This window comes from Glossina fuscipes, unplaced genomic scaffold (genome assembly GCF_014805625.2).
Source record: "Glossina fuscipes isolate IAEA_lab_2018 unplaced genomic scaffold, Yale_Gfus_2 2, whole genome shotgun sequence".
Lineage (NCBI taxonomy): Eukaryota > Metazoa > Arthropoda > Insecta > Diptera > Glossinidae > Glossina > Glossina fuscipes.
This window is the reverse complement of record NW_023998416.1, coordinates 25,616,762-25,643,621: the sequence shown is the minus strand read 5'-3', so window position 1 is coordinate 25,643,621 and position 26,860 is coordinate 25,616,762. Positions and strand designations below refer to the sequence as shown.

General features: G+C 32.5%; 2 protein-coding genes across 6 annotated transcripts; one reads left to right on the top strand and one right to left on the bottom strand.

Moving 5' to 3' along the window:
- Positions 1-3,819: 3,819 nt before the first annotated feature.
- Positions 3,820-19,388, bottom strand: LOC119633196 (tubulin polyglutamylase TTLL4). Of its 5 annotated transcripts, none has more exons than XM_038026588.1 (12): positions 19,032-19,388; positions 18,185-18,685; positions 17,309-17,967; positions 16,936-17,241; positions 16,497-16,838; positions 16,245-16,431; positions 15,874-16,169; positions 15,368-15,807; positions 15,145-15,312; positions 13,185-13,463; positions 11,936-11,993; positions 3,820-4,028 (listed from the first exon to the last, which is right to left on the bottom strand). In XM_038026588.1, the coding sequence occupies exons 2-12, from the start codon at positions 18,604-18,606 to the stop codon at positions 4,024-4,026; spliced, it is 3,162 nt and encodes a 1,053-aa protein (XP_037882516.1). In that variant the 5' UTR covers positions 18,607-18,685; positions 19,032-19,388; the 3' UTR covers positions 3,820-4,023. The 5 variants fall into 5 exon arrangements, with proteins under 5 accessions (XP_037882516.1, XP_037882515.1, XP_037882519.1 ...); XM_038026587.1 differs by lacking the exon at positions 3,820-4,028 and adding an exon at positions 8,010-8,800; XM_038026591.1 differs by lacking the exons at positions 3,820-4,028; positions 18,185-18,685 and adding an exon at positions 8,011-8,800.
- A 4,820-nt stretch (positions 19,389-24,208) lies between these two features.
- Positions 24,209-25,075, top strand: LOC119633481 (nucleoplasmin-like protein). The gene has a single exon (XM_038027058.1). The coding sequence runs from the start codon at positions 24,555-24,557 to the stop codon at positions 25,032-25,034; it is 480 nt and encodes a 159-aa protein (XP_037882986.1). The 5' UTR covers positions 24,209-24,554; the 3' UTR covers positions 25,035-25,075.
- The last annotated feature ends 1,785 nt before the right edge of the window (positions 25,076-26,860 follow it).

The window sequence follows — 26,860 nt, the reverse complement described above, 5'->3', positions numbered from 1 at the left end:
AGCTTACCATGAACTTGAAAATAGTTTCAATAACGATATCTAAACGTATTTCGACATGATTACGAATGATTCCAATTCGGGCCCACTTTATGTGCTTTAAAATGATACGAAACACTATCAATAACGAGGGAGAAAAACTAATGTGGACCACGGTCTTTCATTAAATGCGCCGCCACATCCTGCAGTTATTCAAATAACGAAAGAGGTCAAAAAGCGGCTCGCCCTTGAGCCAAAACACTATCTTAATAATTGAAACTTGTAACATGAATACGAGAATAGAGAACAGATAGACGGGTAGACAACCTTAGATCGATTTCGAAAGGATCCGTCCACGAAAAAAAGGGACGTGCAGACGAACATCTAAGCATAAATAGATTGAGAAATTGATTCGGAGCGGGTTCTTCTCGTCTTAAGTTTAACACACGTATTTCACCGAAATATCCCAAAAATTAAGACCTGTAACTTAAACACAAGCTAACAAGAGGATCAGATGGACAGATATGCTTAAATCAAACGAGAAAGTAACTCTGAATCGATAGATATAATAAAAGATGCGTTTATCTCAAGTCTTTTTGGGTGCTGCACTTAATGTACACTTATAACCCATGTGTCATAGGATATGAAAATATATTAAAATTTTCCGAAATTTTGTCAAAGATCAATTGCTTAAATTTTCGAGCTATGTCGGATATAATTTGTTAACGTTTTAACATTAATAAATAATTCGAAGAGTATTCGTTTTCCAAGTTTTCTGCTTCAGTATTAATTACTTTAAGAAAGTCAATAATAGACTATGTACGGAACGCGAGTAAATCAATACATTTTGAATGACGAATTGCGTTAGTAATGTTTGCGCTAAAAGGGCAACGGAGGTGACGACTTTTAAAACTAGCGCGAAGTGGGCGTTTATGAAATTATTATGGGACAATTCAATAAATCTATTAATCGAGGAACTTTCTCCACTTCAATTTTAAGAATGAGCAGCTCTATTAGTGGATCACAATGAACAGCATCATAAACCTATGGAAAATATAAAATTTAATATTCTTTTATTTATAACAATAATGCGATGAAATAATAATAATCATTGTCTTCCTATTCGCTTACAAGAGATGTTCACTAAGCAAAATAATCGCGAAGAACATAAGCCATGAGTCATCAATAAGTGTTTGATGAGTGCATACATCATGACCATACGTCCATCCGTCTTTGTCGGATTTCATGCATGTGTATTTGTCATAATAATGTATTTTCGAAAATATTTTCGACGTTTTATTACATCCCCAGTTGATGAATACGATCCACAAAAGTGCCTATATTAATCCTGTCAACACAATACCTATATGAATGATCTACAGATAGGTGGGTATTGAAAATGATAAAATTTAAAAAGAAAAAAAAAAAAACTTATGTAGGATTTAAAAACGAATTTTAAATAGAAAAATAGTAAAGCAGTTGTCTTACTTTGCTTCTTCTTGAAATGAACTACAAGAAATCAATGGGAAAGTGGGTAGCATTTCTTCATCAATAAATAAATCATGCAATTAAAAAATAGTGGGATATATTGGACGGGCGATGAGTTAAATAATTTTAATAACTTACTTTAAAATATTGCTGCGGTTATTATCCAACTAACTAACTATTCGCACACATCGATACATGTGTGTGCGCATACATTAGAACACTCACTATACGATTGCTTTTAGATACAAACATTTAAAATAGTTTTATACGTATACATGTATAGAGATAAAAGAAATACAAGCTAACTCATAGCAGAGAGGATTGATTGATTGGCTTTACTTTGTAATTTTTTAAGAAATGTTGTTCTTGTTTGTTGTTGTTAATATTAATGCAAATTATTTATTTCATTCATTTACAAATATTTAATTTGCCGCGATGAAGCTCTTGAGGTCCGGCTGGCTATTCTCTACTCTAAATCACTGCATATACGATAAAGACTCTATATAAATTTATTATTACATACAAACAAATATTAATCAAACTTCTAAGATTTTTAAAATTTTCAAATTTTCGATTTTATTTTTTTATTTATTTTTTTTTTTTTTAGTCTTTGCTTACGCACATTTAGTAAAAGAAGAAATGGAGGGAGGTAATTAATAACTATATTCGCCCCGCTTAAGGCGAATAATGCAAACATATCTACCACGACAAGATAAGAATGTTGAAATCGCTGTGCAATCCTTATCATCACGGATTCGGAATTAATTCTTTATTAAAATTCTCAAATTGTTCGATTGGCGATTTGTGAGTGCGTTCTTAGATCGGATTTTAGAAAATTTTTTTGAGGAGAATTTTCCTGTCAATTATACCCATATTCTTGATCAGTTTGAATATACGATATTAAGTAAGTTAGAAGAGTGCAGTACGGTTAGCATTTTGTTTTTATTATTTTATTTTTTAAAAAAGCAAGTGAGAATATTGTAGTCGGTCAACGTCGCCTATTACACACCTTACACCACTTTGTGTTAAAACACAGTACGCTTTATTCATATAACGACTATTCAAAATAAGGCGTTTACGAAAGAAGTGGTCGAAAAAGCTGGTTCGATCCGAATCGATAGCGTTCGTTCTTTGGTCAAAACACTTTCACCAAAATATCTTCAAAATAACGACCTGTGATCTGAACGGCTATGTGATCCGAATAAACTTTCATCATAAAATATTAAAAATTACACCTTTTTGGCAAATGAAATCTTATTTTATAGGAGTTCCGATCTAAACAATAGACCTACGTAGTCCAAATTTAGTGAGGTTAAACTTTATGGCAAATTATTATTATGAACGAATTTTCATCAAGAACTATTGAAAATTAGACGTTCCTCTCATATAAAGATTCAGTTCCTATAGAGGAACGGTTATATGTCAAGGGGTTACAAAAATTGCTTTATCCGACTCAAGGTTTTCATATCAAGTTCGAAGGCCGAAATACTAAGCGATTTTCGTCGCGAATTTCCAATAATTACAATACATTTTCTTATAAGAAGTTATCAAAATAAGTCGGCTGCCCTTGGGAATGGGAAATTGGCCAAATCGAGGAAAGGGCACCCATATAATATACATTGAGAGCATTTCTATTTTCGAAAGGAATACAAAATTGGCTTTTATAACGCACAGAAGCAAGCTTCAAAAATCCCATAACGGAAAGTGTACGTACTTGGCCAGTTTCAAATTTGGAATTCACCTAAGCATGTCCGTCTGTTCGCATATCCAAAAAAAACCAACTAAAAACTGAACCCACAGCCAAACAATTTACATAAACATCGAGTGCAAACCAATTACTTGTGGGAAAAGATGAAAGAATAAGAAAAAGAAGAAGAAGAGTAGTCTCTATTAAGATGAAATACAATGTCAGACCGTTCGGACCATTTTTTTTTCCTTCAAATGCTCAAGCAAGTCGCTTATCTTTTTGTGGTAGTTATAGAGGAAGAAAAATACAAATGAAGAGAAAGAAGATGAGAGAGAGGGAAAGAGAAAGATGTGTAGAGGAGGTTTGTAAGTAAGGAAAGAATAAAACCTACTTATGATAATTAATTTTAATTTTCGAACAAAATCTATATTTTGTATGCATATATTTACTATACATTAATCTCTTTATTCGAAATAATTAGTTAAAATATATACAAAGTTTACCACAAATATTGAAGGGAACACTTTCATTATTAAGTAATTTTAAATTGAATAGATTTTCATATATATAATATATATTATATTATATATATATAACGTATATATTATATATATATATAATGTATATATTATGTATATATATAATGTATATATTATGTATATATATTATATATATATATATAATGTAGTAAATTAGCAAAAGAAGGAAACTTTGAAAGGGTAATTAATATAAAACAAAACTTCCTTCTCGCTTTATATGTATTATGTATTTATGTATCTATGTATATAATTAAAATTAATCATGCACTTAAATCGCTTTTATATATAAGGATATATATATATACATATATGTATTTATCTAATGTGTCCTATTCATGCTTTATAAATGTATAATAATCGTGTATTAAAAAGAGAATCAAAAAAATTAAAGAATTAGTTAAGTGTTAAGAGAGTTTGTAAAAAATCTAAAAAGAAAAACACAAGCAACTTACACTTAAGCCGAATGTTTTATATTAGTCAGCATTGGATTGCGAGTATGAAAGGGTGCAGGCTAAGCGTAGTTTAAAAATTGTTATGATAACATTCGAGCTTATTGATTACAAGGCTGGCCATTCATCGTTACGGCCTAATGCAAACACAGACAGTACATAATTTCTATTGTCGGCGATGTGGATATGCTGCAGATGCAGCTACCATTAGGCAACATCTAATAGTTGCGTTAATTTTGGCCAGCGGTTTCTATGAGTAAAAATTATGAAGAAATGGAACATACCAGCAATCATTTTGACCTTTCTATACCTAAAGTAACAATTTAGTATTATTAGGATATTCTGCGTATACAGACGCTAATCAGGTATAGCTCAAAATTCCATTTATTACGTTTCAGTTTGATTTGAAGAAATCTGCTGCCGAAGCCCATCACACACTTTTAGACACTATATGGTGATGCTGCTGCGTCATACTCAAATTGCTGGCCAAAAAAGTTCAAAGACAATGAATTGCAAGCAAAACTTATCGGACGAAAATGCAGCTCAATGCCTCGGGAAACTTTCGGACAGTTTAGCACACGTACATGTCTACTCCTTTTTTCTAGGGCACATCCACTTTTGATATTTTGATGCAAATGTGATGTTCTACACCTATTTTTATGCAAGACCGTAAAGACAGAAAACATTCCTTGATTGATTTTAAAAAACGAGGTTTAAGAGAAGATGGGTTCGATTCGCCTCACATACACGCCCATAATGCGGCAGAAACTAAAACAATCTCGGAAATAGCGAGAATTTTTTTAAATTTTCGTCTATAACTTTTGATTACATGGATATATTTCTGAAAAACTGCAACGCAAATGTCCGTCAGGACCGCCGCAATTAGCAACAAAATTTAAATTCCAACTTATTTCTAATTTAGTTCCCATTTATCCTAAGGCACATTGGATTGGATTTCATCGTTAATTGTGGACGTGTTAGTAAACCGATTGTAACTATTTTCGAACTAAGCACGAAAGTGATCTCAACGAATATCTGATATCGCACGTTATGAACGAAAATGTGAAAAAATTCTCGGTGTTTCTAAGGTTGTTTTAGTTTCTCCCGCATGGTGGGCGTGTTTGCGAACAAATCACATCCGTTTATAAATTTCGTATTCTTAATCGATCAAAGAATATTTATGTCAAATTTCAGTTTCCTATGCTCAGTTTTGCGACTGTGACGATTCACAACCTATTTCTACCGGAAATCTAGTGTTACGTAACCTACACCATCTCTAGCTTTTAGTGATAAAACACCAAAAATTATATCATCTTCCCATGCAAAGGCAAGTTTCTTGTGGGAGCCCGTAACATAGACTAATGTCGTCCAAATTTAGCAGAATTCATTTTCTTCTCAAAAATCTTAGGTAAAGAATTAACTTATTTCCGTTCTTAAAATAAGGGCTATTTTTCATGAGTACCCTTTTATGTGACAGAATGCAAAAAATAGACTTATGTAGTCCAAATTTAACATATAAACCAATTTGCATCACATTCTGTTAAAGACAAGCTTTTCGCAGACAGACTTCTACGGAATGGCGTTGAAAAAGTCGGTTCATTTGTTCCAGCACCGAAATGCTATCAGTCGGCAATTTTAAAATGTTACTCATTTTCTCCTATAACAAGTATTTCAAAACAATAGATTATATGGGGAAGATTTGTTTTGCTTTTTTTCCATAATATAATCAGTCACTCAGGAGGCTTTCCCTTATTTGTAATACGGTGACGTTCGAAAAGAAGTGAGAAAAGCAAGCGACCGCAGCCTAATGGATCTGTACCTAATTGGTAAATGTTAGGCCTTTATCGACTGAACACTCACTATAGCTACGACCAAAGAAAACTCTATCGCTTCGAGATTTGAACCCGCAAACATTGACTTGGCTATTCTTATCCACTCGGCTACTCATATGGAGAAAATTAGTCGTAAAAGTGATCCGATTTAATTCTCGTTCGAGAAAATGATTCTGAATCGATTCACATAATATAAAGTGAGACTATTTTAGATCTTTCAGATTTCATATATATGATATAAGGTATAATGCAGAGCGATCGCTTTTTTAAGAAAAACTTGGTTTATCTGCAAGTGCAACTTTGCCAGACAGAAAGTGATACGAACATGAATTCATTGATTACGTTGCTCGATATGAATTGATCCAGAATATATACGTAGTGTGGCCTTCGATGATTTGTCCTGTGCCTTAGATAAATAAGTGAAATTTAATATGCCCTCTGTTGAGAGCATAAGCTAACGGCTCTTTCATAATATTCGATTACGGTTTATTTATCTATAAACTCTTGAAGTCGGATCTTATTAAAGAGTCATATTACGTGTGATAGTAATGATAATAAATTATTTTATAAAATCTATTTACTATTTTGACTATGTACTACAAATCTAACAGGATCTCTTTAGTGAATAAAAAAAAAAAAAAATTTGAGAAGATTGGAAATTGAATTTTTTAAATTATTGCAAATTCGGAATATGATTGATATGTTTTTCTTAAGTTAAGTAAGTGAGAAGGCTTTGTATCGAAATTTGTTTTGAACAAAATTTGTTAAGTGAGATGATTGTAAGCGTCAGCCGCATCGAAAATTAGAAATTGAAACTGTGTAAGTGATTATTTTTTATTAAAAGTAATGTTAGGTATTAATCAACAGGTATTGTAAGTGTAAGAAGTAATTGGTAAAGTTTATAAAATAGAGTCCAAAAGTTTTTATTTATTTATTTATTTATTTTTTTTTTTAATATTTGGGTTTTAAGATTATTTTTAAGAGTGCTTTTGATTTTTGAATTTTCTCTACGCGTTAAGTAGTTTGAGTGTTCACGGTAATTACGGCGTATCGCATATACGCGTTTGTATATATATCGGATTCATAAGGCATAAAATTGACTAACTATACAATTGTCTAACTTTAATTTTCATCTGAAATAATATCGATTCGGGTAACGAGAATAATTTTTAACTATCACATAAGACTTGTTCGAATTATTAAATCATTAAAAATTTCTTCAGTAATTTTCAATTCGATTTTTTATCTAAAATAAATAATGAAATTTGTTTTTTTTTTTTCTGTCTTTTATTTATTAATTTTTTTTTTTTTTCGTACTCATTACTACTGGTAAATAGAAGAGGATCGGACTTGTCCTTACGTGGGTATATGTGCTAGAGAATCCCTAAGAAGGGCATTTTTTTGTCTATCTATGCGTCCGTCTCCATGAGGCCACGTACGGAGTGTCGTAAATTTTGTGTAAAGAGTCTGCTTGCCCGGCGCACATAACTTTATTTCATTTCAAAAATGCATATTGTCTGTCTGTGCGTCCATCTCTATGATATAAACACTAACTAACATTTCACTTGCATATATATCAGACAATTTTCAAAAAGATAGTTGGATTTTTCGACAATTAACGAACTGCAACAGCAATTGCCGACTAGATAGGTTCGGCAAGAATTCTATGTACTTATTTATAGTAGTGAGTCTTCTAGATTCGCTATAAGCGAATAATAAAAATGTTTTATTGTTTAATAGTATCACGAGTCAACTAATATTGCTATGGGTTAAGTTATCATCACATGAATTGTTTGTTGATATTACAGTGCCTCAAAATAAATTTACATACATATCCAAATATTCTCAATTAATCTTTACGTTATTAGAAATTTTATAAAAATAAATTTAGACTAAATTATGCATATTCTTGCATCTCTTTGTTGTCCATCTATCGAATAAAAGCTTTTAAGAGTCAACTTATTCGTAATCCATGTTTGAGAAACTTTTATTTAGTTCTAAAGGAATTTAAAACCGAACCTGTCCAGGGGTAGAGAAGAGAAAACTAAAAATCGTTCAATACTTTTAGTGAATTTACTCTAATTGAAGTACTTAGTACTTCTGCAGTGTTTACGTATTTAGGACTATTATAGGGGGAGCTTGATCGGTTTTTAGTGTTGTCTTCTCATCTGTTTTCTATCCCTGGATATATATATATAAACTTTAATTAAGCTCATTATCGGCGGGATAAAACTATAAAAATTTGTAGAGATTGAGAATTTCGGAAACAATTTATACACATATCAGGGTTAAGTTGAAAATCAAACTAATCTTCTTATCCTCTTTACGACATTAAGAAGAGACAGTTAATTAAATCTGAAAACGGAGATATTACGAACATATGAACATGCCCACAAGATCTGGGGAACTAAAACGAGTTTGTAAGCTCAAGAGATTAACGATCTAAAACTCGCCATGAATATAAAAATTTGATGCAATCATGCTATAATTGGTCCTATAATTGATAAAAACTGTTTGCCGCGTTGAATATTTTACATCTACTCCGTCAAGGGGACTTTCTTACTTCTTAAAATATTTTCTATTGTAATAATATGAGGGCAGTGTATATAATAGATTTTTTGAGACACTGTTTATTATTATATTACTATATAAAAGTATATATGATTTTACTCTAATCGCTACTTATATGTAGCGCACATCATATATTGTTGTGTGTATACTTAATAGCTATTAAACTAATTACGCACAACGCTATGGAAGCAATCGCTACAAAGGCGATGGCAGTAATTATGATTTTAATATCCATCTCAGAAATTTGATGAAAAAGTCCTGCAAAATATTACAGAATAATAATTTTTTATTATTATTGTTGATATACATGTCCTTGATTAATGGATTTAACAAAAAAAAAAAAAAAATTCAAGAAAATAAACTCAAGGAAATGGAGAAAAATGAATGCTTACACCAGCAGGAGAAAAGGAATAAATAAAAGTTAAGAAAATCTGTGCATGTACACTAAGTGAGTTTAGTTAAAAGCGGATAATCAGGCTTTTAGAAAGCAATCGCATTATATATGCCTCAGAGATAATACGAACATCATTTTTTTATATAGTTTTGCAAGCACGCAAGATCCCGTGAGTGAAGAAGTCAAAGAAGAAGAAAATTTATTAACTTCTTGCGAGGAAAGTTTATTTATGCCTCGCTATTGTTACAACAATTCTTGGACTAATGGATGAATCGAATCTACATACGGCGTATACATGTGTGTACATTATAAAACTTAATAAATGAAACCTCCCGCTATATATTTGAGAAGATAGTTCATTTCAGTTATAAGGAGAATGGAAGGACAAGTTTTTTGCACATGTTTTTTGAGGATTAAGGCTCCACAATTCCGGCAGTTAAACTTCGAATCTTTTTTAACATTTTGATTATAGGTTACCATTTTTATAAGAAGATTTGTATAGAATTATCTATTTTATGGTTCCATAAGCAAACGTAAATAAAACACGTCTTCTATTAAGATTTGGTTCGAAATTTTTCTCAATATATGACATGGACTTTGCCAATATCCACATAGCGCACAGCGAACAGAAATGGTTTCGCGAAATTGCTACGAAGAAAATGAACACACGGATACGTTTCATGCATGTGGGATGAAACTTATATTCGTTTAAGTGCCTCCTAAAGGAAATCCACCTAATGTTTCGAAAAGACCTGCACGTGCGCAAAAATAGCTTTACATGCAGTTTGTGGGCTGAAGATGTAATTTTTGAAAATGAAAATGGCATTGCAAATACTATCAATGGAGAAAGATAGGGAAACACGATAACTGATTTTTCTACATATGGTGCTGTCTGAGAAATAGGTCTATGGTCTATGTGATCCAAGCTGCCTATGGTTGACTTACTAAGGACAAATTTTTATCATAAAATATTAAAAATTAAAATTTTTTTTCAAAAAAATCTTATTTGTTATTAGTGCCCATATATGGATGTTTATCCAAAAAAATAGACCTACGAAGTCCAAACTCGATAAGGCAAAGTTTTATATCAAATTTTTATTGTAAACGAATTCTCGTCGAGAAATATTGCAAATTAGGCATTTTTACCATAACAAGACACTATTTCCATAGGAACGGTTATAGGGCAAGCGATTTAAAAAACTTTACCCAACATATCGAAAGTTTTCAGTTTTTGAAATTCTAAAAATTTCAATGTTGTTTCTTAAAACAACTTTTCAATATAATGCTTTATAAGGGGAGAAGCCGAAGAAGTGATGGGATCCGAATGGTGTTAATAGCTTGCGCCGAAACAATGCAAATTTCATTGAAATACCTCAAGAAATTGCGACCTGTACATCAAGCACAAAACGGACAGATGGATAGACATACTTAAATGAAATCAAAAGCGATTCTCAATAGAATGGCATAATAAAAAGGTGCATTTATCACAAGTCCTTCTGCTAGTTGCATACATCCGCAAAAAGTACACAAGTGGTGTAGGGTACAAAAACCCCGTAAATGAGCGAAAAACATTTGGAAGCGACTTTAAATTAAATTTTGATAAAATATTTATAATAAAACTGCCAATAGAGATATAAACAACAGGAATAAATGCAACGAAAAACGCAACAACGATAAGATTAAATCGAAAATGAAGGGAGTGAAAAGAGAAAAGCTTCGAAAGAATTCATATGAATGTTTTAACCTAAAAAACGTTCTCAGTTTTATATACAAGAAATGCTAGGTATTAGAGCATTGTTTGAAGGCCACGAAAGCTCATCGAAATGGAATTATTTTTAGCGGACTCTTGCTCACACTTTTGACTGTTATAAATAGAACAGTGAAATGATTTTTTTCAAAAAGAGATGGCAAATGTATGCTTGTACATGTATTTACTTCGACGAAGAGGGCGACAATACTTTTTTTAGTTTCGCTATAATAAAAGATAGGTCTTACATGCGTGCTTACGAACTTAATTAAAACTCTTGCATCACAGGTGCTGTAGGATAGAGAAGCGCAACTTTATATCAAGTCGATCAAACCTAATATATGTAAGCTTACCATAACACAGTTACAGCTTACGACAAATGATTTAAATAGAAAGATAATATTTGAGCATTTACTTTGAGGCACAGGCATAGGGAGGGATTAGTCCAAGGCGAATGTAACTTTCTTGTTTCTCGCAAGAACAAGAACAATGTAATCGTCAGTTGTGAATGACTTGGGAATGACAAGACGAATATATACACTCTGTCTCGTTTCATATGAATTCCTAGCTTCTGCTTGGCATCTGCAGTTAAAAATATATTCTTTAACCATTTGCATTAGAAAAGTTATTCGCAAGATAATTTTCATAGGAATGACTCGAACGATCAGCAAATAAATAAATTAGGAATTGATGCCCAATTTCACACTGATCGAGAATCAATAGCGTACCTCTTTCTTTTATATAGATAAAAATGTTGTATTGTTTCATGGATCGTAGGAATATATATGTAGTAGGAATATAGGAAGAGGCCTACATTAAGCAAATATTTCCAAGTGAGAGCTAAGTGAATATAAACCAATTGTATAAAACCAAATCAGTAAAGGTACATGCACCACTACTGATAAGATATGATATGAACGTGCTTGCCGACGTAACTGCTAATTATTATATTTATGCGCTTGCGGAAATTTAGTTATTTATATTTATTATATGAGTAATATGTAAAGCGTATATATATTATATATGAGTATATATATATATAGATATATAATATCGTATGGGTGAGAAGGCGTTTTCCAAAATAAAAAAAAAGAATGCCAATAATGTCTTTTAGAATTGGCATTTAAAGCGTACGCATTTTTATTAATATTTCTTTAATCTTATTTTAGTGAATCGATATTAAGCTAATAAAAGGATACGATAAGCTATTTATATTTTGGAACATATGGAACGTTCTCGAAGTGTAACCCACCTGATATAGAAAGTTTTTCACGCGATGAATAATAGACAATGTCATCATCTTCAAAATACTTTTTTTTTATATCATATAGTTGAGGTAAATTGGGTCAATAAAAAAAAAAAATAAATAAACAGACATAAATAAATATGTGGCAAGTATTTTGAATAATAGTTATGCAGTTTATAATGAATAAGTAGGGAACGCATTTATAAATGCAACACAATGCTTTTTTTTGTTTTTTTTTTTTTGATGATATTTTTCTCCTTATAATAATTTTTTTTCTTTCCTTCCTTTCCTATGATTCTGCCGCGTTTTTCTTCCCGTATTTTTAATCGCTCTATGTTTAACGTGTGTATATTTTTGAAAAATCGTTTTTGAAATATTGTGAAGATAGTCTATAGCTCTAAGTCTTTGTCATTGATTTATTTTGCAATATATATATATATATATATATATATATATATATATATTTTTTTTTTTTTTTTTGTATAGTTAAAACGCATAACCATTCTAGAGACTACTAATTATATATATATATATAATTTTTGATCGTTTAATAAAATCTTTAATTTACTTTTCATGCGAGTTTTAAAGATATCACAGCCTTGTGTTATGTTTATTTAAAAAAGCGTTTAATATACATCGAAATACAGTTTAATTTTGTATTAAAATGTTTAACTCACATACACACACACTCGTCTTTAGTTAGAATTACATACTTGAAAACAATTGTTTGCGTACTAAAAACGCGTTACTTATTATTATTATTATTATTATTATTGTTATTATTATTTAAAGCAAGACCTTGATATAATTTGACACTTTCTACATAATATAATTCTATGCTAAGTCATTTTTTAGTTTTATATTCCCAATGAACAATGTTTACGTTCAAAACTATTATTGTTGGAGAAGCGGATTAACTTACGAGAGTATAAAGATCGGCAACGCCAAAACAACGATATAATAGCACGCCAACAACCCTCCAAAATTTAATAAGTTTTGTTTTTTTATTTCGTTTCGTTTCGTTTAGTTTTTTTTTTTTTTTTTTAGTTTTTTTAATAAATCAATAGAACATTGTTTTCAAATTGAATGATTTTTGCGTGTAAAGACAACAATCGCGTTAACTTTCTTGTTGAGTGTTTAAAAATGATATGTGGAGATAAGTTCTCCTTAAATGTATAATTGATGAAAAAAGTATTGCTGTTATATATGCAAATGTTTGTATGTAGGTGATGATATTGAGGACATATATATTTACCTTTTTGGCGGGTGTTGGTGGTATTTGTAGATGATATCTTTCGGAGCAATAATCTCGTAAGAGATCTATGCCTGCACTACGATTTTCCGAATAACGAGTTTCCCAAGCATCCAATAGACGATTGTAGTATCGCGCCGATTCAGTGTACTTCAGGTACTTGTAAGTTTCCGCTGTTGGGAATATGCGCTCCAATGGTTTACTGCGCGCTAACTCATCTTCCGCGATTATCAAACAGCGTATGTCATCCGGCGTCAATCGTTCCAGAATTTCATTAATGTACTTTTCAAATAAAGAAAACAAACAAATTTCTTTAAAGTTGGCAAGAAGAATTCTTCAAAAAAAAAGCCCTTTAATTCCAAAAAAGAAATGGTTACTAAAGAACGTGTGCAAACACCCATTGAACATTCTAAAATGATCAAACAATTGTTCAGCGTGCAAGCAAACTATTAGATTGGAGGGAAAGTTCCGTCGCGTGTTAAACAAAATGTTTGAATTTTGAAGAGGTTTAACGTGAGATGCCTTTGCAATTGTAGTGGTGTAGTGGTTACTCTCCAACATAGCCCGAAGAATGGCGTTACCACTTAGATTCTGCCATCTTCCCAACTTATTAGATAAGTTTTTACAAGCAATCGATCCGTTGCTTCTTTTCCAATGCTATGCCTCAAATGTACTTTGTCTATTGAAATTTAATCACTTTCCACTTCGTAACTAAATGATGAAGAGTAGTGAAAATAGGTCTCTTATATTCTCCACATTCGCATGAGTAGCTAAATAGGTAAGAATCGCGATTACCAATCCTGTGTGCAGTCGGCTGCAGCCGATTGCCATTTTTTTTCTTTTCGCAGCTCTTACGAACAGTCGCAAGCAAGAACTACGCCAACCTGATATATTTCCTTTAGGACATTTGTTTATCCCTGCCCAAGTCAATTCATGAAAATTTTGTCTTTTCAGACCGCTTCTGGTCGCTTACAATTATTTTTGTATGTAAGTGCTTGAGCAGAATTTCAAATCATTAATTCCTATAGATAGGGAATTTTTTGCGAAATTAAAGTTTTTAGTTATGTGCCAGACTTGTTTCTGATCAAATTGAATTCTTCTTTGTGCTATCAAAAAAAAAAAAAGAAGAAGAAGATACTGGGTATCTGAATTCAAACGTGTTTGTACAGAGCATAAATGTAGTTGAAGTCGCTCAATTGAGATTGCAACACCAAAAAGATGGCGAAAAGAATTTCTAATACAATACTAGGTGACCTAATATTAAAAACGCGGGATGAAGTTTCAGCCGTATGCATCACATATGGGTCTGTGCTTGCTATTTTGAAGGAAAATTTGGAGGCAGGATAGTTGCCGCGTTCGCTCATAATCGCATAAAATTGCGTTTTCAATAAAGATTTATAAATTCAACGATAATTTCCCCATACACATCGGAATGATGTGAAAAAGAATGCAAACAATAGCGAGAGATGCTATGTTCAGTATTTTTGGCACATATACATGGCATACTTTACGGAACAACGGAGTTATTTTGGCGTTACTGGATCCGTTGAAAATGAAAATGAACATGAAATGGCTGCATTTGTAAAAAGGGCATTCTACCCTTATAACTAAGCACCAGTGCATTCCTCAAAGATTGCATAAGTGAGATTGTATGAATAGTGGCATGTATTGCTGGTGTAACTATTGCAACCTCCAGATTTGACCTTAAGCGGCTCTTAGTTATTTGAAAATCTTAAAGGATGGCTGTCTGAGTCGAACCAAGAACTACTCATATTGAAAAGAGATAGCAATGTTAAGTTAAAAGGAAATTATGATAAAAAATAAAATCTTATTTTGCAAAATATGTGTCTTTCCCTTATTAGATATCTTGTCTACTGACTTAAAGCAATTTGAGTAGATAAACATTTAGATAACATAAACGATATATAATACAATTGTGAATTGAATAGCTTTTCATAAATACCTCATATCGGTCTTCTATAGACTTGCGAGTAAATGCATTGTGTTTAATTTTTTCTTGACGAGACAAGTAAGTAATATATAATCGTTTGTCGAAACATATTTGGCCCGGAGGTAATGACAATTCGGCAGCTAACTCTAGTTGACGATCCATAGGTATTTTAGGCGGTACCTTCGATAGAAAACAATTTTAATTATGATAAGTTAAATATATCTGAATTATTTACGTGGTATAAAGCCGTATTAAGAATGCTTTGGACTAGAGGGGCCTTAACAAATGTATCCAATGGCAATTCAGAATGCAGTGATGGTGAAATATTCACTTCCAATAGCCATGGAACTAAGTCAGCGTCTAGCAAAACATCGAAACCAAAAAGCTCATAACAACTATATTTTGATTCAACGTTAGCCTTAATCATGTTATTTATTGCATTCTCTCCGGCTAATATTGTATGCAAAACTAGATTTCTAAGTGCTTCCCATAAACAGTCTGTGCGTACACCACGATTTCCCAGATAATTCCATAGCGACTTGATGGTCCATTTATGACCATGGCAAGCATTCACATCCTCATTCTTGGAGTAATTCGATGACTTCTTATTTATACTATAATTAGTGAGGTGCATGCATCGGTCATTTAAAGTTTCTGACTTTTCGCTGTACTTTACTGCAAATAAAATTATTAAAATATGTTTTATATAATATTAATAAACAAGTGTTGTTGAATTTTTACCGGAAGCAAATCGTGCCAAACCGTTATGATACATGTACACTCGTAATGGATTTATTGATGTAACTAAAACATACAAACGCAAATCAAATTTGCTACTATTTATAAGCAGAGGACGTTCTATGTATTTTTGTACAATAAGTGGTTTACGTTTTGGAATTTGATTCCAATGATCCACTACACGTATACCTGTACCGCGGGCACCTGCTGGTGGTTTAATTATCCATTTCACATTCCTCTGAGCATATTTTGGCCAACTTTTTCTCAATTGGCCCAAATCATTTGGAATGATATATGTTCTACGGCGGAATTAGCAAAACGAATTATTATTAAAGTAAACAGAAATAGTAATACTTCCTATTTATCTAACTCACTTTGGCATGAAACCAAAATCCTTTTTACCATGCTTGGCTTTTAGTTTGACTAGACTCTTCCAGCAGGAATCTTTGCGTCCAATTCTGAATGAACCTGGCAAATGATTGATTTTCTGATGCGGCCTTATTGACTTGAAAGAAGTTGATTTCATGTGTTTTGCCCAAATACCCATCCAATCATTCGTTTCTGAAATTGATCGCATCAATCTGTTTTGATTTATTTTTCTCATCGCTTTTCATAACAATACGCACTTTTCAGCAGACGCATGCCGCTGTTTCCTAAAACGCGACGTACCACGCGCGGCATATTACTGGTTACCCGCCATTTAAGTACACGATATAAGTCAGGTGGAATCTCTGGGCCCTTTTGGGTATCGGAAGAAAATGCTAAGTACGGTGGTACATTCGGAAACAGACTGGGTACTAATATAGTCTCTGGATTATCTAGAGTTTCTCCACATTCTTGAAACTCTAAAAACGATTCCACACTTGGTATACAATCCACAGAATGCGTTATTTTGTAAGCGTATGACCGATAACTTTCTTCGGAGTCAGACGATAAATCAGAACTCTCGCTGTCCCCTATACCGGAAACTGAAATGGAAACAAATATTTAATAAGCTGCCTACATATACATGTATACTATATATTATTATTAAATATCCATTATAATATATATTATAATTTTTACCGTTGTCCAAATCATCGTCGTCATCGTCGTCATCATCGTTAGAGTCAGTGTTTTTACTAAAATTTCTATTAGCATCTGCATCTTTATTGGGACTCATCGATTTTAAAACGCGTACACGACCGTTCAAAACCATTTGAACGTTATTCTTAATTTTTGTTCGACTGTCAATTTGTTGTTTGCCTTTCGAACGTCCTACTCGCGAATGGGATGATGACGTTCGGGCCAGCCGCGGACTCTGGCCGTCATAGAGAAGTACGCGGCGGTTATGTGGAGACGGAGGTGATGGTTTCTTCACTACAACCAACGCTGAGAAAAATTTAAAATTTTCATGTTTTATAAAGTGTTTACTTAGTTATTGATAATAGATACAAACCTTTAGATTTAACAGGCGTAGCCGGCAGTTTTATTGGACGTGGTGGTATAGGTTCATTATTATTCGGTGAGTGTACACTTTGCAATTGATCGCTGCTGTTATCATTCCCACCTTCTCGTCTAACCCATTGTGAATCATTTGTTGACTTGTAATCTCGCGTATCGGAATCGGAACGAGTTCGTAGTTTCCTTCTAGTTGCCTGCAAAACTAATCTCATGCGAGCAGCTTTGGCAAGTTTGACATCTCTATTTTCATATTCATTAGGATGAATTCCATCTAGAAAACTCCCATCTGATTGGTCTTCTTTAGATCCGTCTCCATACCTGATAAAATCATCAAAGGAGAAAGCATCGTTGTTGTTTGACAATTTCTCCCGCAAGACATTAGTAGGAGTAGTAGGACGACTTCTATCGATACTTTGATTTCTTCGATGACGTCCTGTATCTACAAAATTGGTTTTGCTTAATACTTGATGCTGATTCTCCAAGAGAAAATTATCTTTTTTTGTTACTATCGGCATGACAGACAGCGAGGGCAACTTTCTTCCGTTGCCTAACTTCTTTTGATACTTCTGATTACTTAGATTAGAATCATAAAAGTATGAATAGTAGTGTTGATAATGCTGCTCGTAGGCGGGATTTGAGCAGCCTTCGTCCTGCCTTTAAAAATATAAAAATCGATTATTTATAAACATTGCTAGTATTATTAACAGAGAAAACTTACAAAGTTTTACAAAATAAAAACTAACACAAGGTATAAATATGAATACATTTAGAATTACAAATTGAACGTAGCAAATTACAAATTAAAATTAAACTTATAGGAAAATGATAAAAAAAGAAAGCAATCAACTGGTAAGATGTATAAATTTATTACGGTGGTAATAGCTGATACTCTGGTACTGCCATTGCATATGGATCCAAAGCGTAGGCGTTTCCAAACAGCTTAAAATCGTCATTGTTGTTTCTGTTAGTGAAGTCAGGTGGAGACTGCATGATGCTTCCAATTTCGCCGTCATGTAAGGCGTTCTTGTTGCGGTGAGAATAGCGGTGCTGAAGTTTATATGTTTTTGTTGGAGGACTATGTTCGAAAATTTGCTCGAACGTGGCAGCATTTGTGGGAGACATTCGTAATTGATGAGGCCGTCGTGCGGCATCTATCGATCTTCTTATATGATCATGTAAACATGGCGGCGATTTCGGTGTGGGAGGCAAATTTCCATTCACAATGAATTTGACTTCACTGCTATTCACTTTCACATTATAATGGGCATCGTCTGCTCCATATCTTGTATACATTCTTTTGGCGATTTAAGCAACTGTTGCACTTATCCTATACACATTTGTTGCAACAGTAACCTTGTTTGCATAAGTTATCCTATATATATACATATATACATATACACACATTTATAATTATTATTTGTGATTATTTCATTTTGCGTTTAACTCATCAATTTAAATACTTTTAAGAGGGTCCCTTACTACATATATTTAAATAGTGATTGGTTTACATATTTTACACAATCAGCAAATTATTGAAAAGATTTATTGAAAAATTCATTTAGTTCCATGACCAAGTAATATTTGTAAAATAAAACGGGTCAGTGGATTTTGCGCTCATTTTACATAGACGTACAATACAAGTTTAAGCGATGACATTGAAAAACTTTTTTTTTTTTTTATATTAACATTTGTCCTAGTTCTTACTTGTGATACTATACCTGTATAACGAAAATGCAAGTTGTTTGAGTGCAAGATGCGTTAATGTTGCACCAAAAAAAAAAATTAATCCTTCAATCGAACAATTTTTTTTGATTTTGTTTTGAATGGAACACCCGCACCGAAAATGGAAATACACAAAAATGCATTCAGAGGCTATGTGACATTTATTGTTTGTGATAAAATTTCTAAAGAAATTTTTGTTAAGACGTTAAATGCAAAATCCAACGAAAATTTCCAAGGTCTTCTTTTTTTATTAAAATTCTAAGTAATAAGTAAAATTTGCAGAATATAAGATAAAACTCTCTACAATACAATTTCAAACACGCTTATAATTTAAAGGAAAAACAAGATTTCAAAACTTTGAAGGCTCTAGCAAAGAAAAACGTGCGAGAAATTTTTAATTGTCAATAAATCCCTAAGAATGACAATTAAACGTCCCTGTTTTAATATAACTGAGAAAACTGCCAGATCTCTGTTAAAAGAACACGAAAATAGCTTGGACATGCTCCGGAACAAAAAACTTAGTAACTGAATATTTCAAAACGCTGTTGACTTGTGGAATCTGGCCGGTTTATATAAACTAATGTTTTAGGTGAAATTCAAAGCAAATGCAATAATTTAATAATTCTTTTATATATATTTTATTTTTATATACATTTATTTAATATAATATGAAAATATAATTTTTCTAATCTTTTACTTGAACTTTACGCTTCTTTTATTGGATACTTTCTCAAAGTAATTGAATAATTAATATTTTTTTATATAAAAATAATAATTGGTAAAACATTTATAAATCAAAAATTTAAAAAAATTAAAAAATCTTAGAGAAAAAGGACATCGAGAGGAAGATTTAGAATCGAAGCCAAATGGTTCAAATGGTTCGAATCATCATTGGAACATTTAGAGCCGAATGTTGCAAAAGTAATTTGAGATTTTAAAACGGTTTGTTGTTGAAATTCAAATTAGTAGGAACCCATTCATAGGATCCCACTGTAGCAACCAAAGAATCGTTAAAATCTTCCATTTAATAAAATGGAAACAAAATCAAAATCAAAGCAAAGCAAAGCAAGGCAAACTAGAACAATGTAGTGTGAGTAAAATCAAATTGAATGTATTTATTAAATTATAACTAAAACTAAAAATTTCTGATGTTTTTTTTTTGGATCTAATGACAAGAAGTGATTTGTACGAATCGTTGTTGGAACATTTAAAGCCGAAGGATCGACGTCGGTCTGTTTACATTCAAATTGCTTTCAATTATCTTGAGTAGGAACCCATGCACTTGATACGATGTCGCTTCCCACCTCCACTTCACCGTTTTTAACTTTTATATTCGACTTTTTGTCATCTGCTGACAACTTGCTGCTACAACTGGGGTAATCTTCTTTTTCTTTCCTGCTTGTTAAAGATGTATTGAAAGTTTTTTTTCCGACAGCATGCTTTGCTTTTTAGAAATAACTTTATTTTTTATACAAAGCAAATTATCCTCAATATCACCGTCACTTTCATGAAATTCATTCATTCAAGGCTTCCACGCGTTTTTTCCCTTTCTCAGATATGACCATTTTCTTGCCGTTAGCCATTTGAAAACCTGTGCTTTCGTTGACTTGTGCACTGCTCTTTGTAATTTCTTAAAATTTGAATTCCGTGCAAACTTTTATATCTTTCTGTCCCGTTTCATTGTTTTTTTTTCGAACATTAGTCTTTTTCTGGTTGCGGTTGTTCTAAACTTGGACTCCATAATTTTATTCGATATCCGAGCTTTTATATCTTTTAATTCAGTTTCATAATCCGTTTCCCGCAAATCGTCTTGAAATTCTCTTAGAATATTTTGCATGGATATTTTGCTTTGTTCCGATATGGAGATTTTTTTACCATTCGCTGTTTGAAAACCTGCAGAAATAAAAAAAAAATTATAAAAATAAGCGTCAAAAAAGGGTGAGGAGCCCATACCTTGGGTTATCTGCTTATTATCTTGAAACTTAGATATATTGGGAAAGTTATTATTTTTATTATTATTGATTTTCTTGTGTGCTAATGGAGCCAAATAAGTCATCGTCAGCTTCATCCCAATCATCATTTTTACTTACCCCAGGTTTACACAGATTATATGGCACTAAAGCTGAAAAATCTTGGATTAACTTAAATATTGTCTCTTCACAAATTTTAAAAACTTACTTTGACTTACGTTATACGTGTCGACTTTCTCGATATCGTCGTAACAACGATGTGAAGCTTTTCCTAAGAAGAATGTACAAAGTTAGACTTGTTAAAAAAAGCCTATAAAGAGCCACTTACTTTCTGCTTCTGGCGTGGCTTCTCGTATGACTTTTTAGAATTCAAAAAATGCTTATCATGCAACAATGAAGATAAACAAATACTCATATTCTCGTTGTTCTCAATAGCGGCCTTGAATTTTTCCTCCAAATTTGATTTCGCCCTTTCTTTAGCTATAGTTACGTTTCGGTTATTCCCGTAATATAAATAAAGGGAACCGCTCCAAATTTCTTAATTAACTCTCAGGCGATGCTGTATAACTGTCAAAAGGCGTTACAGAAAAGTCCTTAAATATTATATCTACTATTGTCTTCTTTTTGTTGTCACCACGAGCTCCTTCTAAGGCGTCTATGTTGTTGTTTACTTCTTTCATCATAACTTCCACTTCATTGCAACATTCGATTAACTGTGTGTCAGTGATATGAAATTCACTTACACTTTTCGATAACTCAGCACACGGGGAAATTAATTTATGATATGGTGTAAATTTTTGGGATGCTGTCAAATTGTCAAAATTGGGTAAGCACGTTTGCACATAAGATCGGGAATCCGCTAAGGACATTACTTCATCTTCATGTCGACCCATGCTTTTTTCTAAAGCGATATCTTTTTGAATTACGAATGTTTTAATGATATCATTCGGGCCGTCTAAGCAACTTTCTTCACTTATGTTGTTCTGCAATTTATGTTTCCTTTGCATCCGCTTGTGATAGACAGATTTGTAGGAAATTTGAGGAATAGATTCTATGTTCTCATTCATTTTTCAAATTTAATCAATTGATTTTTAATTAATCTTGTTCTTCTTCTTCTCTTATTTCTCCTATATATATTGCTGTATATTTCAAATTTAATTGATGTACATTCACCATTTTCAAACAATATTTGTTTTAGTTAAGCAATTTAGGATCAATTACTACAACCTTACACGTAAACCATAGAGAAACAAGAAACGATTACCCCATTTTTGGTTCAAAAGAGAAACATAAATATGGGATAATGAACTCAACAAGAATACGAGCATTGTATATATTCAAGTAACAGAATAGCAGCATGTACATCTAAGTAGAACCAAAGACTATCCAAATATTTATTGTAGCAGATTTGCCTCATACCAAGAGATATTTCACATAATCCGTTACCATTTATTTCATATTCCTTTTATATATTTGTTAAACAGACCGACATACAACAGATGTGATCTATTGGAGGTGACGTATCTACTACTTGATCATACTTGATAATACTTCGGCTTCCCATGGGAAAGTAAAATCGTAAAGCTTGTGCGTACGCTAAGAAGCAAATTATTTTGCCGAAACGTATACGAGGCGTTTGTTTCGAACTTTGAATAGCGAAACCATGCTTGGAAAGTATAGTTCATATGTTGTTAAATAATTACCTTAAAAAGATTCAGTTTCCATTTTTAAATTGAAGATAAACTCTGCCAAATTGCTACAGAGGCTCCGAAACGTCTTCAGCATTACTTGCTTAAAAAAGACTCAAAGGAAATTGTGGTTACGTTATATATTTTTAGAGAGCTGATAAATCTTTGCGTGCCCATAAACATTTGCAGAGGTGAAAAAGAAAAACAAAAAAGCAAAGAGGTCGGCGTCACGTTAAGGTACATTCCGCCAGGGAAATATATAAATAAAGATGTCGGGTCAGGAAAGTAGGTTCTAGCCGTTGTCTAAATTGTTGATTGAACTTTCCAATCGTAATTATTTTCCATTCTTACATTTTCAACAAATTATTCATCAAAGTAGCGATGTGCGAATTTCAAAGAAAACATAAAGGAGAAGAAGGAAAAAGGTAAAAAGCAAAAATATATATAATAGTTTTGGATATAGTGAAAGTCCGCTTGGAAATTACGGGAAAACTAATGCTAATAAAATTTAGGGTAGTCACAGTTGTGTTTATATCTCTCCACACTGACATTTATATTTTTTGGTAAAAGTACAAATTGCGGCGTTGCACAACGTTTTGAATCAAGACACCTTTACTTAGGTCAGAAGAGTTTCGTGATTTTAATAACCTACAAAAAAAATTTATTATTATTATTATTATTATAAATTTGGCCAGAGAATAATTCTAAGACTAAAGCATTTAAAACACTAGCAACTAAGGCTTTCAGCTTTATTAAAAATTCTAACGCACTTGAGATTTGAACCCAAGAGTTGCTAGTCGAGACTCTTGCCTGCACGTCCACTCGGGCGGATAAGAAAGAATAAAATTCACAATTTTGAAGTTATTCGATGTAGTGGGGAATGTGTACAGACAATTTCTGAAAATGAAAGAATTTACGTAATTAAGGAAACTAAATTACTAGGGGAAAATGGCGATCTAAGGGATAGAATTAACCAATTACAATAGAAGAAGAATATGCTAGTAGTAGAAGAGATTATGGGAGGACAATAAGGCGTTCAATTGTATGCTGGACAGGTTAATTATATCAAGTAAAGATTCTATCTATGTTAATTATATGTCGCCATTGACTTAACATTTATTTCAGCCTTGCAGTGTACAGCAGCTACATTAAGTCATTCATCAACATCTTCGTACCATAAATTAATTACATACTACATTAATTTTGCATATAATTTTCGTAAAACTTCTCTCTCTTCAACAATGTAATTTATTAAATACTACACTAATTTTTAATACAATGTTCGCGAAACTTCTTTTTTTATATTTTCTTTACCTTGAGAAAGTAAAATATAAGATGTAATAGAAGAAGATATATATATATATATATATATATATATATATAAATATATAAATATACATTTGCCCATAGCAAAAGAAAAGTTTCGAAAAAAATATGGATATTGACATTCGATATCAAAACAATTTGTACTTTAACGAGCGGCGTTACTTGATATTGGAAGCTATCATAGCACATTTGTTAATTTTCGTGATTGTAATGAAAAACCAAAGACAAAATCAAATTAAATTGTAATTGCTGAATATTCATAATCACAATTGTGAAATTATGAATGATTATGTGTATTTAAGCATTTTAAATCATCTCACACGAGTGAACAACAAAGTTGTATCTTTGCTGCATGAATATTTTACATTGATAAGACAACATTGATGTTTATGTAAACAAAACTCATACGGTTTCAAGCATCATACCTTTTGCCGTCTCGTGTGTAAAGTTTTCTTTGCGATAATTTCTTGTAATTTGTGCAAATATTACGAAAACATCGTTGTTGATTGTTTCTAGACAATTACGAAGAATCAAAATGTCAGAAGAATCATTTTACGGTATTACATTAACCGCTGAAAATAATGCTGTGTTGTGGGATGTGCTTTCAAATGACGAAGATTATCCCCGGGGCCAAAAATTAATAATTCGTCAAATTTTATTAGGTGCTGAAGCCAAAGAAGATGAGTTCAATGTTGTCGAGGTACACACCATTAAAGATAATTTGAAGATTCCTATTGCGGTATTGAAAGCTGGCGAAACACGTGCTTGCAATCCTGACATTGAGTTTTATGAAACTGCGGTCACATTTAAGCTTATTAAGGGCAACGGTCCCGTGTATATACATGGGCAAAATATCAAAGATGAGGTTGAAGTGGTTGATATCGAAGATGGTGAGACAGATGAAGAGGACGATGTCGTCGAAGAAGAGGAATATGAGATTCAGGCCTCACCCAAGAAAAAACTAAAAATGGATAATAACGCCGACGGCAAAACCATCAAAAATCGGAAAAAATAAATTTGCCGCCCCACTATTATACTCACATTTTCGATTAGAACAAAAAAAAAAAAACACTACCACGTCATACAACATAAAAAAGACCGAAAAAAACCTGTTCTTAATAAAATTAATTTTTTACTTAATTAAATTAAGTATTAGCTATCAATTATTTGATTACAAGTCAGGGTTTATTCGTGAGTTCTTTTGTAATATGATTTAAGTAAAATTTTTTGTCAGTTTCCTATTGTCGCGGTTTTTTTTTTTTTTAGGTAGGACTCGCCTCCGCCAGAAGGAAGGGCATGCCATACACATGGCCTTGACCTGGAACTGCAGGGAGCCTCCCTGCTCCCTGTGGAACGAGAGTGACGTTTCACTCCGTGCGCCAGCGGGCACCGCAGGGTGGAGCCTTTCAAGCAGGCATCTGCGTTAAACCCACTGAAACTTCTGTCTCGCAGTTTTATTTTCTGAAATTTTCATTGCTTGATTAAGGTTTTACGTTTTACGTTTAATTTCATTCAATCTCCTAAAATTATTCTGTTAAGGGAAGAATATTTTTACAATATCCGACTTTTGTTCATCAATATAATTTCCTTGCAAAGTGGTACAATTAATTCAACGCTTCTATTCCATTTTTTATGGAACCATCTGCTAAGCTATTTAAAATAGGTTTTAGTTTCTGCAATTCCGACACAAGTGTCTTTCTTTGCCGCGTCCTTTTGAGATTTCCAAACAAATAGTGGTGTTTCTAAGTCTGGCGCCTTAGACCGCTTGCTCATCTTGACAGATAAAAGTCGCTTGATAGGGATAACAGCGTGGGTCGAGGCAGTCGAATTTGAGTTCACGCCATTTTGCAAACGGCTGTTAAATACGCTCTCTTATGTATGGCAAATTATCCGAAATCAAAAGCGCGACTGTGAATCGAGGTGGCCCGCTCATTTAATTACTCTCATATGACGGTGAATCGAGGTGGTTTTCATATTTGGCATTAGCACTACGTTGATACAATGGTTCCGCTGTGAATGCATGAATATATGCTTGTAGCTTCTCACGCGAAAATAGTGAATACATTGATGCTTTCACTTACCTATTCGAAAATCACTTCTCGGCTATCGAGAACGATTACCATTGAGTTGACGTTTCTTCGACTAACCACCTCTTTTGAAGGCATTTATTATTTTCAGTCTCTGGTACGTCATCCATGCAATCACTTTTAAAATCAAGAAGCCGTGGAAGACTTTTTTTCGGACAAAGAAGAGTTGCCAAAACATTTTTCAAGCTACTGTGTTGTTTGCTGAGTGAATGGTATTTCTAGTCATTTGTAGATGGTATTTTGATCATAATTTATGCAAGTGTGGTTAGTAGTCATTTGTAGATGGTATAATTGTGGTTAGTAGTCATTTGTAGATGGTATTTTGATCATAATTTATGCAAGTGTGGCAACTGTTTCCTTCTATCATATTTCAATCACACTGCTTTAAACGTTGTTTGCTTTTGCCATTTTATTATTATAACGACCACTGCGAGATGGGGGTATACTCATTTTGCTTTTTTCATAATGTATGTAACATCTATAGCAAACAAGGCAGAATGTTTAAAACTATTTTATACATCCCTCGAATGAAGAAACAGAATATTTAAAATAGGAAGAGTTTCAATGAATCGCTGCAGTCCATCTATACCTTTGCATCAATTTAGCATTACCGAAATCCTATCACTCAGCGATTTTTGTCGAGCTATTTTGAATATTAAACATTATTAAAAATGTTTGGTTATTATTAAAAATACAATATTAAAATTATCTCATTATACCCCATAATATATTCAAAAGGAGCAGATTCAGTTGG

What these genes read in the sequence shown, in the direction of transcription:
- LOC119633481 (XM_038027058.1), top strand. Translation starts at nt 24,555, where the DNA reads ATGTCAGAAGAATCATTTTACGGTATTACATTAACCGCTGAAAATAAT.
- LOC119633196 (XM_038026587.1), bottom strand. Translation starts at nt 18,606, where the DNA reads ATGTATACAAGATATGGAGCAGACGATGCCCATTATAATGTGAAAGTG. An exon ending in TTAATACGGCTTTATACCAC is followed by an intron (nt 15,313 to 15,367) that starts GTAAATAATTCA and finishes TTTCTATCGAAG; the next exon opens with GTACCGCCTAAAATACCTAT. An exon ending in CTATAGAAGACCGATATGAG is followed by an intron (nt 13,464 to 15,144) that starts GTATTTATGAAA and finishes TTATTTGAAAAG; the next exon opens with TACATTAATGAAATTCTGGA.